The sequence below is a fragment of the Thalassophryne amazonica genome, chromosome 3 (assembly GCF_902500255.1).
Source record: "Thalassophryne amazonica chromosome 3, fThaAma1.1, whole genome shotgun sequence".
Taxonomy (NCBI): Eukaryota; Metazoa; Chordata; class Actinopteri; order Batrachoidiformes; family Batrachoididae; genus Thalassophryne; species Thalassophryne amazonica.
In genome coordinates, this window is record NC_047105.1 from 97016873 (window position 1) to 97032641 (window position 15769).

General features: G+C 42.5%; 1 protein-coding gene across 1 annotated transcript in view; it reads left to right on the forward strand.

Moving 5' to 3' along the window:
- LOC117507312 (ataxin-7-like) overlaps positions 1-15769 on the forward strand; it is a 114432-nt gene that overhangs the window by 44211 nt on the left and 54452 nt on the right. Inside the window, exon 3 of the mRNA XM_034167156.1 lies at positions 6189-6293. Within this exon, the coding sequence (XP_034023047.1) occupies positions 6189-6293 (105 nt within the window). The remainder of the gene's footprint in view (positions 1-6188; positions 6294-15769) is intronic.

Here is a 15769-nt window from a genome sequence, read left to right on the forward strand (position 1 = left end):
CAGGGTAAAGAGGGCACGTCGCTTTAACGTCATGAGGCTGAAGATCCCTGCAATTCAGGAAAACTACTCCAGTCATCTCACAGAGCTTCTCAGTGAGGCTCCACCATCGGCACATCAGCAAGATTCAGTAGAAGCAGACTGGTCCATTCTCTGTGGCACCATCAGTAAAACTGCAGAGGACGTAGTTGGCTACTCCAGTCATTTCCATCAAGACTGGTTTGATCAAAATGATGCCGATATCCAAAAACTGATTGACCAGAAGAGATCTGCTCGCCTTGCATGGGAGAATCGCTCTACCCGTGCCAGCTTGCGACGATTCCAAAACACAAAGAAGTGCCATCGAAGGGTCAGAGAAATGCATAACCTGTGGTGGCAAGAAAAATCAAAGGCTATCCAGTCATACGCTGACAGCAGAGACCTCCGGTGCTTCTACGCTGCAACAAAGGAAATCTTTGGTTCCCGGCGCGGTGGTACCAACATCCTCCAGTCTGCTGACGGGGCAACTACCCTTACTGATGATCAAGCCATCCTTCAAAGGTGGAAGGAACACTTTCAGATGCTTCTGAAATCGTCCATCTACCGCAGCTGAGGACTTGCTCCGTAAGGTACCCCAACATCCTGTCAGGCATTGGATGTCACTCCCTCCCTCCTACACCTAGTTTCTGAAGGCATTGAAGTCCCCCGGGCCCGACAACATCCCCTTGGAACTCATATCTCATGGGGGCATAGCCGTGAAGACCAGGCTTTTCATGTTGATCCTGTGCATATGGGAGACAAAAGCCGTACCCACAGACCTGAAGGACGCCACCATCATTACTATCTTCAAGAAGGGGGATCGCTCGATCTGCGGAAATTACCGTGGCATCTCCCTCCTCAGTAGTGCCGGAAAGATCTTTGCACGGGTTCTGCTTGACAGGCTCCTGACGTCACTGAAGAGGTCCTTCCAGAGTCACAGTGCGGCTTCCGGCCATCTCATGGCACCACTGGCATGATCTTCTGTGCCCGCCTGCTACAGGAGAAGTCCCATGAACAGCGAAGACCTCTCCTTTTCCTCTTCTGGGACTTGGAGAAGGCTTTCGATAGTGTCCCAAGACCAGTTATGTGGGCAACCTTAAGAAGTTTCGGCTGCTCTGACCACTTCACGGACCTTGTACAGGCCCTTCACGATGGGATGACTGGCCGCATCGTGGACAAGACAGCATCTCTGACTCCTTCCCTATCACCACTGGTTTGAAGCAGGGCTGCGTTCTGGCCCCCACCCTCTTCTCTCTCTACCTTGGGGCCATGATCCACGAACTTCCCGGCATGGCCCCTGGCATTTGACTTCGCTGCAGAATGGATGGAGGTCTCTTCAACACTAGGCGCTTTCATGCCCGCCAGCTTACCACCCTAGTTACAGTACGGGAGCTACAGTACGCTGACGACAGTGCGTCCCCTGCGGACACAGTCGCCGCGCTCCAGGCCACTGTACATCTCTTTGATGGTGCCTACTCTCACTTTGGGCTAACCTCCAATACTGGAAAGACCAAAATCCTTGTGCAGGGAGTCCCAGGCCATCCCCCTCCAGACACCAGCAACGTACGACTCCATGGTGAAGTCCTTGAGACCGTGGAAGCCTTCTCCTACCTAGGAAGCTACCTCTCTGACTGCACTATGCACAGAGACATTGATAACAGGATTCGTGCCGCACATGCATCATTTGGGAAGCTCTCCAAACGGGTATTTTTGAACCACAATCTCAGTCTCCAGACGAAAACCATGGTGTTCCGAGCCATCGTTCTTTCCACCCTCCTCTATGGTTCTGTGTTGTGGGTCCTATATACGAGTGATATAAAAAAAGCTGGAGCGTTTCCAACAGCAGAATATTCATGCAATCCTGAAGATCAAATGGCAAGACCATGTCTCCAATGAATCTGTGCTTCTCCGAGCCAGTCTCTCTAGCATCGAGACCACGATGGCCCAAAATCGCCTCCGCTGGGCAGGGCACATCAGAAGAATGCCCGCAACCCGACTCCCCTCCAGATCCTCTTCTCACAGCTCGAATCAGGCACAAGAGGTGCCCCCAAACGTCAATTTCGTGACAAACTGAGGGCGACGCTTCATCGCTGTAACATCGACTATGCCAACTGGGAGACCCTTGCCGAAAACCGCACTGAGTGGAAGCTCACCATCATTACACATGGAGAAACAACGATGTTGTGAAGTAGAGTACAAGAGACAGCAATGTAAAGAGCGGCTTCTCTTTCCTCCTCACCACCCACTGTTCCCTGCACAAAGTGTTCCATTCCACTCTTCCATTCTGCTCTGAGTCTGAGCAGCCACATACAACATCGTCACCCCTTGAACAACTGAGGTTGATCTGACATGGTCCTTTAATGCTCGAAAACGAGATTATGCCGATGATGATGATTACAAGTTATAGAGAGAATGTTGCACATATACTGAGTCAGGCTACAGTTTTTGATTTAGGTTTAATGGTTAACTGGTTATGCTAATTGCTCATTTGCAGCAACAAAAATACCTGTTTTTTCACCATATATTTTACAACATTTATATGTTTCATTGTTGTTTTATGGCAACTCAGCACTTTGATAAAGCAATGCCATTTGAAATAATTATTTTTGTTCTTTATTATAAACTGTTTTATTCTTTATTATTTTATATTTCAATAGCCAAGGGACATTTGACGATTTGTTGATTTTCAGTTATTTTAAGTTTTCAAATGATGTTCTGTTGTTAAATAAAGTGATGGAAGGAGAGAGTTTCCCTGGCACATTTAAAAAAAAAAAATTCCCTGCTAATCCGATTAATTGATTAATCGTGTTGAAACCCCATCAGATTCATCAATGATCCAAATAATCGTTTGTTGCACCAAACGGGAGTGATGCTAATGTGTTAGCATATCTATGGCATTTTCAATGTTAAAGTTAGCAGAGTCAAATGCATTACAAATTGTAATATTCATTTATTTATTTTTATTTATGCATGTAATCATAACCTAATAAAAAGTAAAACAACAGGCAATATATACGAGGTCTGTTAGAAAAGTTTCCGATCTTTTTATTTTTTTCAAAACCTGATTGATTTGAATCACGTGTGCTTGCATGAGCCAACCTTGAACCTTCGTGCGCTTGCGTGATTTTTTTCATGCCTGTCGGTTGCGTCATTTGCTTGTAAGCAGCCTTTGTGTGAGGATGGGTGTAGTCTCTCGGCATTTTTTCTTTGCAAGGAAATGGCAGAATGACTGGAGCAGCGCGACTGCATCAAATTTTGGCAGAAACTGGGCGACAGGCAGGTGGAAACCATTCGGATTATTCAGACGGCTTTTGGTGACGATCCTATGGACATCACACAGATTAAGGAGCAGTACATCCGGTTTAAAGACATCCGCACAACGGTGGAGAGCGCACCGTGCTCCGGTCGGCATCAACACACTGAAACGACCGGATCGTTTCCAAAGTGGGACTGTCGTGTGATTATCCGAGAAATTGCGGAAGAGGTGGACATCAGCACTTTTTCGGCACATTCCACTGTGAAAGAAGATTTTGCCATGAAAAGGAGTGGCGGCGAAATTCATCGGCACAAAGCTGATGGCACAGCAACAGCGCCTCCGTGGTGAAGCCACAACATGTCACAGGACATGTTGTGGCATGCTCACCTCGTCCACCATTCAGAATATTCAGACAGCTTTCGGTGGCTTTTCAGTCATGTGACTATCCAAGAAATTGTGGACGAGGTGAGCATGCCACAACATGTCCTGTGAGACTTCAACACGGTGGCGCTTTTGCTGCGCCATCAGCTTCGTGCCGATGAATTTCGCCGCCACTCCATGACTGGAGCAGCACCGCATCAAATTTTGCCAGAAACTGGGCGACAGCCAGGTGGAAACCATTCAGAAGATTCAGACGGCTTTCGGTGGCTTTTCAGTCGTGTGACTATCCGAGAAATTGTGGAAGAGGTGGGCATCATTTTTCGGAGTGCAGCATGTCCTGTGAAACTTCAACACGAAGGTGCTTTTGCTCCACCGTCAGCTTCGGCACGAATTTCACCGCCACTCTTTTCATGGCCAAATCTTCTGTCCCAGTGGAATGTGTCGAAAAAGTGCTGATGTCCACCTCTTCCGCAATTTCTCGGATAATCACACGACGGTCCCACATCACCACAGAGCGTTCACTTTGGCAATGATCCGGTCGTTTCAGCGTGTTGATGCCGATCGGAGAGCGGCGCGCTCTCCACCGTTGTGTGGACGTCTTTAAACCGGTTGTACCGCTCCTTAATCTGTGTGACGCCCAGAGGATCGTCACCGAAAGCCGTCTGAATAATCCGAATGGTTTCCACCTGGCTGTCGCCCAGTTTGTAGCAAAATTTGATGCAGTCGCGCTGCTCCAGTCGTTCCGCCATTTCCTTGCAAAGAAAAAACACAGAGACTACACCCATCCTCACACAAAGGCTGCTTACAAGCAAATGACGCAACCGACAGGCGTGAAAAAAATCACACATGCGCACGAACGTTCAAGGTTTGCTCATGCAAGCACACATGATTCAAATCCTTCAGGTTTTTGAAAAAAATAAAAAGATTGGCTACTTTTCTAACAGACCTCGTAGTTTCTTCAAAAAGGAATGGGAAGAAGTCTAAACTTATCGAATTCCTTCCCTGCTTCCTAGCATGACTGTTAACAATAATAGTAGCCACAATACAATTTTAGAAAAAGACAAAGAACCTGATAAAACAAAACATAAAACCAACTAACAATGAACATAAATAAATATAGAAATAAATAACAACATTGGTTCGCTGTGAACACATTTCGTGACTCTCACACCCCCACTTCATCCCTGCATCCTGTGAAAACACATTCTTTATATTTTGTTTTAAACTGCTGAATGTTTGAACACTGCTTTTACTCCTCATCCACACTGTTCCACAGTCTCACCCCACATAATTAAATGCAGAATCTTTTGTTGTTTGTATGGATTTTTTAAAGTTGTTTTCCCTCTTAAATGATATCCCTCCTTTGGAGCCCTGAACAATGTCGGTATGTTTTTTGGTAAAAGGTTATTTTTTGCTTTGTACGAGATCTGCTGTTTGGAATTTTACTATGCCTATTAATTTTAATATTTTTGTCTTTAAGAAGAGTGAGTGAGTATGGTCTTGATAGCGACATTATGAATGACCCGTATTGCCCTTTTTTGAAGAATAGCAGTGAATTCCAGTAAGACAGTGGAACAGTATAGGAGTGATTTGTGATCCAGAACATGTTTTACTTTAACACTGAAATGATTCTTGATAATTTGGTTTGTATATATTTGATGTGTGGTTTCAAACTGATTTTCTCATCTATTATTGCCCCAAGAATTTATGTTCATTAAACTTTTCAATCTTTTTCAAGTTTTTTTTCTCACCAAAATGGGTGCTGCACGCACTGCAGTTTATTGTATGAAATGGCCCCACATTGCATTTCAGAGCTTCTGGAATTCCCAAATTTTTTTGTAGGGGGGTGGGGGCTGAGCGTTTTGGGTTTCAGCTTTTTTGTTTTTCACCAATTTCATCCCTGGGCATAAAACGTGCCAACTCAACATGCAGATCCATCCATCGGCCATAAAACAGCTCAGCAGCCGGTTGTGTCCAGCGACTATTAATCCCTTAAAAATTGGTCAGCACAAACAAAACAGGCTGTAATAACTTCAGCATTCGTCTGGTTTGGTTGTGATTGCTCTCAAATCAAACAATGCCAATATGCAGGAAGAGCTCCTAGTCATTGCCTGCTTTCCAAGTTAATGTGGCTGTACCTGGAGTATTGCAAACTGTCAGTATCCAGGTATTCATGGGCCTAGCTGTAGTAAGTGTGAGCAGCAGCAGCAGAGGTGCTGTATTTCGCACAGGGACTGTGCTGCTGTTAATTTGTTTTGTGTTCACAAGCCATTTTTCAGCTTTAATGTGCTCAGAGGGCATATTAAGCATTTGGTGATTGTTAGTCTTCTGTGAACTAAGCAACAGATGAACCTGTATTTGTTCTGTTGGACTCTTCTTCACCTGTTTTCTCTCTCTCTCTCTCTCTCTCTCTCTCTCTCTCTCTCTCTCTCTCTCTCTCTCTCTCTCTCTCTCTCTCTCTCTCTCTCTCTCTCTCTCTCTCTCTCTCTCTCTCTGTGCGTGTGTGTTTGTCTCCTACCCACTTTCCTGTGTACAGACATGCCCATATTTGGTCAGTGCCCTGCACAGGATGACTTCTACCTGGTGATGTGCAGCCAGTGCAGCCAGGTAGTCAAGCCCCAAGCCTTCCAAGCACACTATGGTAAGTCTGACGCTCAGGTATGCATGTGCACACTGCAAAAAGAGGTGTCTAAAACGAGATAAAAACACTGAATGTAAGGGAAATTATCTTGCTGCATGGACAGATAATTTCGCTTGACAAGATGTCTTGAATTAAGTTTGTTAAATCTCGAAATAAGCATGTCAAACACTTAAAATGAGAAATTAACCCTTAAAACTAGATAAATTAAGCTTTTTAGCTGGTAAGAACCAAATAATTTGCTGTGTACTAAGATAAAAAGAAAACTTTAGATTTAGAAGTGATAGATAATTTATCATTTTAAGGCTTAATTTCTTATTTTAAGTGTTTGACATGCTTATTTGCTTAGATTTGATCATCTTAATTCAAAACATCGTGTCAAGTGAAATTATCTGTCCATGCAGCAACATCATTTCCCTCAGATTTAGTGTTTTTAATGTTGTTTTTAGACACTACTTTTTTTTGGAGTGCATGCTAATATTGAGCAACCATCATTCATGTAAAAGCCATGCAGCACTTTGGAGTGTTTGCGTTTCATAGGCAGTTTAGTCTAAGGGCTATAGAACTTCACCAGTGAAGAGGGATGCAGCAGCATTTGTTATAACTCTTTTACACTCAGACTCTTGCTGATATTTCACACATTAACACTCTTGAGGTATTGCTTCCTCAAACCTTTTGGGTTTTGTGATCCCCCACCACTTTTCCTTCCCAGCACAGTAACCTGAGAAGTGACACCGCAGAGTTGTATTTATTTTAATCCATTGCCTCAAATATGTGTGTTTGCATTCCCCTGTTAACAGTTTGACCTAAAGGTGTTGCTGTGCGATTCCCACTGAAATTACATAACCAAAAGGAAAGGCTTATTATTCTGCACCCTATGATGAAGTTTTCTTTGCACCGAGTGACATAAAACCTTTTAATATTTCAGGAAAATTAGTTCAGGTACAGAGATCACTGGCTTAAGAAATGATGATGAAAAACATTAAAATATTTGTTCAAACACGTTTTGATTTTTAAGTTCTAAATTTTCCAACATTATTTCAGGAGCACAGCAAGCCCATTCATTGGATTAAATTAAAGACACGCAGAACACAATGCGTGTATTCTCCCTTCGCGGTGCTGCGACCGGCCTGCTTGATGAGAACGCAGAACACAGTGCGCTGTAAAAAAAAAAAAAAAAGCATGCAAAATTGGACTAAAAAAAACTGCGAGGCCGCGAAAGGTGAATCGCGTTATAGCGAGGGACCACTGTATTTTCAATTTGTGTAAATGACAGAGTTGATGTTAAAATCAGTAAAACAGCCAGAATTAGTTTGGTTATTAAATCAAACCATGAGTTAAACCTGCTTTGCCTTTTATCCTTTTTGTCACATGTCTGGGGCACTCTATGTTGATTGTAAATGACTTTTTTCCCCTCTTCGTAGCAGCCGGGCAGCCAGGTCCCTTCTGATAGGCTCGAGTTGAGCGCAGCTCCTCACAGCTACCTGACTGCTGCAAAACATATAGCAGATAGGAACTAACGTGTGATTTTAGGGTTTACAAATGTTTTTGACTGTTCAGCTTCACTTACTATGCCAGCAAAAAAAAATGTTAGCAGGCTAAAAATGAGTGAAACTAAATTTAGCGGAAGCTAATTGGTCCGGTGATGGTTTTTGAAGTGAGCTGAAAAGCTGATCCGCTAACAGAAAAGTTAGCTTCACTAATTAGCGGATTTCTGGAACTGTGCCCACCACTGTGTGTGACTACTTAAGTACATGTGATTTCTTAGTTTAATTTTTTTTTTTTTTTTTTAAGAAATGTGTAATTATTATTTATTTTTGCATTTATTTGCAAAAATTTTCATGTTGTCATTATGGGTTGTTGTGAGTAGAATTTTGAGGGGGAAAAATGAATTTACTCCATTTTGGAATATGGCTGTAACATAACAAAATGTGGAAATGTGAAGTGCTGTCCATAATTTCCGCATGTACTGTACATGTACCGACGTATGCTATGAATTTTTATTGCAGGCTTCTTTTTAAATGGTTCTTGGAACCTAATTAATGTCTATTTGTGCAATATTGCGACCTGTTGTACCTCATTTTCATGTATGTAAATTGTCTTTTAATTTTCCAAGGAAATTCTGCGTTGACCAGGCGCAAGCTGCCTCATTGGACAACATAGTGTAGACCATTTGCACACTATGGAGACAGTAGATCATCCAGGCACCATTGGAGTAGTACTAAATGTTTCCCAAGTATTTGATACCCTTAGGATTGAGATGTATCCAGGTAGTGTAAGTTTTCAGATGTAGTCTTTGAGGTTGTTAGGTCATTATCCAAAATAAGCCCCAAAGCCTAAATACGCATTGACTGAGTAGCCTTTTTTAAGTTTTAAAATAAATATCAAACAAATACGATGTACTTTAGCTTTTCTGCTCTACCCCTCCCCCACCATTTTGTTGACCACAGTGACAGCTAGACATACTCTTTCTTCATGTAGTTTGTTAAACTGTCAGCATGCTCTATGGGATATGCATCCAAAAGTTAAAGTGGAGCATGTATAATTGTAAAACACCCCAATTATGCTGTCAGAGGTGCCAACTGTTATTTCATCATACATTGTATGACTTCATATCTTGCACACTTACTTTGATATGAACATTTATTAGATGTTTATTCGCATGCCGTGTAGGGACAAAATGTTTGGGGTTCTTTTCCACCTGCTTTTGTCTCAGTTCCATGTGCTCTACAGTTGGTTACTTTGGACCATTACATTTGACCAACTCCTAAAAAATACTACATTAAAACAGAAGAGGAGACACAGCATTTGAGAGGTTCAAGGAAGCCTGTACAGCATTTTGCACTAGTTTGCTTGTGGACCGTGCTTTCACTTGGTCAGTTGGAAAACATGGTTAATGGTTAATATTTCTCAAAAATATATTGACTATCCATGTCACTGTGTGATCTCTGTAGGATGCCATCAATGCACCAGAAACATCATCAACATAGTATTGGGCAACCAAAGAAAATGGTAAATCAGAAGTTTCTGGTGATTTACCATGAGAAATTCTGACCAGAATCACATCAGAAAAGTCAGAATTGCATGGATTTTGCACGTCCTGTTGACACAACTCTATTGCACACGGCAGAATTCATGATATGAAAAGACACAGAAGTACTGGCTGGCGCAGTGCCAACACAGACTTTCTTGGAAAAAAAAATCCAGATGTCGGCTATGCAAAACTATTAGTGACATGGAATATTATGTGTCTACGGCTGAGGTTTTACTCACCAATTTCATCTTGGAGCATATCTTGCCTACTGTTATTCACGCTGATCAGGAAATATGAAATATGTTCAGGAATATGAAAAGGTGGTGTGTTGTGAAAACGTTTGAAGTGTTGAGTTGCTGATACTTAAAACTGCAAAAATCATGGCATACAGCATCTGCTCTCATCTTGTGCATGTGTATCTCCTTTTAATTGCACTTTGTGTTCAGCAGGACAAACTGTGTCCACAGTGTGCTCCAATACTATAGACACATATATATATATATATATATATATATATATATATATATATATATACGAGGTCTGTCCATAAAGTATAGGTCCTTTTTATTTTTTTCAAAAACTATATGGATTTCATTCATATGTTTTTACGTCAGACATGCTTGAACCCTCGTGCGCATGCGTGAGTTTTTCCACGCCTGTCGGTGACGTCATTCGTCTGTGAGCACTCCTTGTGGGAGGAGTCGTCCAGCCCCTCGTCGGAATTCCTTTGTCTGAGAAGTTGCTGAGAGACAGGCGCTTTGTTTGATCAAAATTTTTTCTAAACCTGTGAGACACATCGAAGTGGACATGGTTCGAAAAATTAAGCTGGTTTTTCGATAAAAAATTTTAACAGCTGATGAGAGATTTTGAGGTGATACTGTCGCTTTAAGGACTTCCCACGGTGCGAGACGTCGCGCAACGCTCTCAGGCGCCGTCGTCAGCCTGTTTCAAGCTTAAAACTTCCACATTTCAGGCTCTATTGATCCAGGACGTCGTGAGAGAACAGAGACGTTTCAGAAGAAGTCGGTTTCAGCATTTTATCCGGATATTCCACTGTTAAAGGAGATTTTTTTAATGAAAGACGTGCGGACGCGGTGCGGCGGCACAGGAAAAACACCTCCGTGTTGATAACCATTTGTAAAATCCAGGCGGCTTTTGATGGCTTTCAGTGGAGTGAGTATATGAGAAATTGTTTAACAGCTGGACATGTTCCAACTTGTCCTTAAGGCTTCCAACGGAGGTGTTTTTCCTGTGGCGGAGCGTCGCGGCGGCTGCGAGCCGACGCTGCAATCCGCCCACACGTCTTTCATTAAAAAAAATCTCCTTTAACAGTGGAATATCCGGATAAAATGCTGAAACAGACTTCTTCTGAAACTTCTCTGTTCTCTCACGACATCCTGGATCAATAGAGCCTGAAATGTGGAGGTTTTAAGCTTGAAACAGGCTGACGACGGCGCCTGAGAGCGTTGCGCGACGTCTCGCACCGTGGGAAGTCCTTAAAGCGACAGTATCACCTCAAAATCTCTCATCAGCTGTTAAAATTTTTTATCGAAAAACCAGCTTAATTTTTCGAACCATGTCCACTTCGATGTGTCTCACAGGTTTAGAAAAAATTTTGATCAAACAAAGCGCCTGTCTCTCAGCAACTTCTCAGACAAAGGAATTCAGATGAGCATGCAGATGAGCTTCCCTGAGACGATTTCTGACAGTTTGTGCAGAAATTCTTTGGTTATGCAAACCGATTGTTTCAGCAGCTGTCCGAGTGGCTGGTCTCAGACGATCTTGGAGGTGAACATGCTGGATGTGGAGGTCCTGGGCTGGTGTGGTTACACGTGGTCTGCAGTTGTGAGGCTGGTTGGATGTACTGCCAAATTCTCTGAAACACCTTTGGAGACGGCTTATGGTAGAGAAATGAACATTCAATATACGAGCAACAGCTCTGGTTGACATTCCTGCTGTCAGCATGCCAATTGCACGATCCCTCAAATCTTGCGACATCTGTGGCATTGTGCTGTGTGATAAAACTGCACCTTTCAGAGTGGCCTTTTATTGTGGGCAGTCTAAGGCACACCTGTGCACTAATCATGGTGTCTAAACAGCATCTTGATATGGCACACCTGTGAGGTGGGATGGATTATCTCAGCAAAGAAGTGCTCACTATCACAGATTTAGACTGGTTTGTGAACAATATTTGAGGGAAATGGTGATATTGTGTATGTGGAAAAAGTTTGAGATCTTTGAGTTCATCTCATACAAAATGGGAGCAAAACCAAAAGTGTTGCGGTTATATTTTTGTTGAGTGTGTATATATAAATATATATATATGTGTGTGTGTGTGTATGTATATATGTATGTATATATATATATATATATATATATATATATATATATGTATATATATATATATATATGTATATATATATATAGGTCTATTAGAAAAGTATCTGACCTTATTTTTTTTCAAAAACCATATGGATTTGAATCACGTGTGACGCGCGAAGCCTCCGCTCCTCTTTCCATGACGAAAACTCCTGTAACAGTGGAATGTGCCGTTCATTTCCAAACTGGACGCTGTGTTTTATCTGGGACGTCGTCTGACTAGCACAGGAATTGTGAAAAGACGTGGACATCAGCACTTTTTTGGCACATTGAGACAGACGTGCAGAGGAATTCCGCGCGTCGCGGCGGTGCCGCATGGCGCAAAGCAACGCCGTGATGAAGCCTCACAGGACATGTTCTGGCATGTCCAGGCACATCCACAATTTCTCGGATAATCACTCGATGGAAAAACCACCGACAGCTGTCTGAACGCCATCTCAAAGCCGTCCTGTGAGACCAAAACGGAGGTGGTTTTGTCTCGTTCCAGTAGCACATCCATCGTGACGCGCGAAGCCTCCGCTCGGCTTTCCATGACAAAATCTTTTGTTAAAAGTGAAATCTGCCGGAAAATGGTTGATGTCCAGCTCTTGTGATAACCAGAGAAATTGCACACGAGGGTCACGGATCCATACAGCCATCTGTTTAGATATGAAATGGTCGCTCAACCTGTCTATGGCGGCTTCGGAGCGCGTCGCACCACCAGTCGCTCTGGGCCGTCCTTTCTAAAACGTCAGTAGCGTGCTTGTCTACCTTCTTAGTGTTTTTGGCATCCTTGGAGTTCAATATTTCCACCAGTTCCTTCTCTGTGAAGTCAGCAAACCTCGCTGGCAGACGATTTTCTGCTGTTGTTGACATGTTTGTTGCCATTTTTTTCAACCAGCATCTGTCAGCTAGATCCTGACCTTTGTATGCCACGCTCTGATTGGCTAGCTGTTGGCAGTAAGCTCTAATGCTATTGGTCAGTGGGAACCGATACAATATAACTTTTGGTCCTTGCCTTTTGGTCCTTGCCTCCGCTCCTCTTTCCATGACAAAAACTCCTGTAACAGTGGAATGTGCTGTTCGTTTCCAAACTGGACGCTGTGTTTTATCCGGGACATCGTCTGACTAGCACAGGAATTGTGAAAAGACGTGGACATCAGCACTTTTTCGGCACATTGAGACAGACGTGCGGAGGAATTCCGTGCGTCGCGGCGGTGCCGCATGGCACACAGCAACGCCGTGATGAAGCCTCATGGGACATGTTCTGGCAAGTCCAGGCACATCCACAATTTCTCGGATAATCACTCGATGGAAAAACCACCGACAGCTGTCTGAACGCCATCTCAAAGCCGTCCTGTGAGACCAAAACGGAGGTGTTCCTTTGTCTCGTTCCATCAGCAAATCGGTCGTGACGTGCGAAGCCTGCGCTCGGCTTTCCATGACAAAATTTCTTGTTAAAAGTGAAATTTGCCGGAAAATGGCTGATGTCCAGCTCTTGTGATAAGCAGAGAAAGTGCACACGACGGTCTCGGATCCACAGAGCCATCCGTTTAGAAATGATCCGGTGGTTTGTGACTCTTGATGGCGGCATGGAGCGCGGCGCGCCGAGCGTCCTTAAAGCCGTCCTTAAAGCTGTAGTAACAGTCCTTATTCTCTGTGAAGCCTGTAAAATTTTCACCGAAAGCCAGATAAATTTTTCGAATGGTTTCCAGTTGCCAGTCTGTTACAGTTTCTGAAAAAATTCTGATGGAAAAAAGCCCAAATCATTCCGCCATTTCCTGGCAATGAAACAACGACGAGGGGGCTGGACCACTCCTCACTCAAAGTCTGCTCACAGGCGAACAATGCAACCGACAGGCATGGAAAAACTCTACGCATGCGCACGAGGGTTCAAGCTTGTCTGACGCAATCACACGTGATTCAAATCCATATGGTTTTTGAAAAAAGTAATAAGGTCGGATAACCAACTGCATTATAGTTGATGACTCCCACCCCCTGGCTAATGAATTTCAGCTTCTACCTTCTGGCCGTAGGTTTAGAGTCCCAAGGTGTAGAACAAAACGCTACAGGAGTAGTTTTGTCCCAGCAGCAATTGTGCAACTGAACAAATCTTAGTAGGTTTGCATATGCTTATATTTAGATATTTATATACTTATTTATTTATTTGCCCTTTGCACACTAGTTTTAAGCTGACCATCTTTTTAGTGGTTTTAAGGTTGTGAGTCCTTGGTGGTGTTTGTTAACTTGTTTTGTGTATGTTCTTTGTTAGTATTTTTAGTGTTTTTTATTGTTGTTGTGTTGACTAACATGGACGCCTTTTTTCTGTTTTCTGTTTGCTGCAAGCCAAATCTACCTACGGGTACAAATAAAGTTACCTGAACCTGATGTATGGATGTATATGTATATATATATATGGATGTATATGTATGTATGTGTATATATATATATGTATGTGTGTGTGTGTGTGTAGTGATTTATATTTAAAAGGGGTGATATGGACTCATAGTCCCTCAGTGCCTGAATTCATGGGCCATTTTCAGATTTCATCATCATCATCATGGGTCCTTTTCAAACATCAGTGTGTCTATGCAAAGCAGAAAAAAAAATCAATATTTTTAATTATTTATTGACCAAAAAAATGTAGCTTGTTGGCTAGCCTGTAAAAAATTGTAAGAGCAAGTGTCATATTTCATTATTTCATATTTCATGTCATTTGATGTTATTCATAGGTCATACATAATGTTTGAGGTTAAAAACACATTAATAGAGGATAGACTTAGCATTTGTTCCATTCTTCAAAACTTACATTCAGCAGCTTTAATGTAGTAGAGTTGCAGACAGCTGCATCAGGCATGGAGTTCTACTGTGACATTGTGTAAATGATTCCTTTTTCATTTACTTTTTTTTTTAAACTGGATTACATCTCTGTCATTTGTGTTGGTTGAAGTTAAGTTAATCTGCCGACAGCTTGGTGCTTTGAAAAAAATAAATAAAATATTTTTATATAATTGTCCTTTCAGTGCAGTGCCAGCCCACCTTCTATATTTTGTTACCATTGTTTTTTTTAATTTTATGTAAATGACAGCATCTCGTAAAACAGCAGGGCTGGTGGCCAAGTGTTTAATGTGCTTGGTTTCAGTTCAGAAGGTTCTGGGTTCAAATCACACCCCTGCCACATTTCTCCATGTAATGTGGAGTTGCGTCAGGAAGGGCATCCGGTGTAAAACCTGTGCCAATTCAACATGCAGATCCACCTTGGATTTGCTGTGGCGACTCCGAGTGCAAACAATGGAGCAGCCGAAGGGACTTACTTTACAGCATCTCATAAAACATCACTCTGTGCAGATTTCAGATCATGGTAGGCAGCGTCTATTTGGTTAAAATCCTGTCTGTGAAATCTTATTAATTTGTACAAAATGTGTCAACTTTTGTAATTGGGCACCGTAGTATCATTTGAGGGTTGGCGATAAAAGGTTTAAATGAAAGAGCATATGACACAAAAACTATACTTCTGTGGACAGCCCCGTTATCGTTATTCACACTAAATCTTGCTAAAACTTACAGACACGACCTCTCCTATTTGCCTTGTCTTCACTTGTCAACTGGGAACCGAAAAAAAACCTGCACTTTGCGCGACTGCTTGGGTGATTGCAGCCAAAAACAAAATAGTGCACCATCTTTCCGTGTGAAGTGATTCTGTGTTTGTGTTGCACACTGGCAGGCTGTCCCCAGAAGTGATCAGGTCCCGCGATATCACGCAGGGGTTCAAACAAGACTGCGCTGCCCCATTAGCTTGATGCTGTCGTGTGCTGCTGCTGGCAGTAAGGCGGACTGAATACAGTGACAGCGCTTCAATACAAATGTGGATCAGTATACTTTTAGGTTAATAGTTCAGAATAATAAGGTTAGTTATTATGTTTGGGAGCTTTTTGATGCCTTCTTTTAAAAATGAATTCATCAGCAAGATGGGATGTGTTGAAATATGAATTATTGCATTCCATGGTTGATCTCTTGGTTGTCTCACCTTTTCTTTTGAATCGTTACATATCAGCCATTATAAATGCCGATTTTGATTAATCTGCAA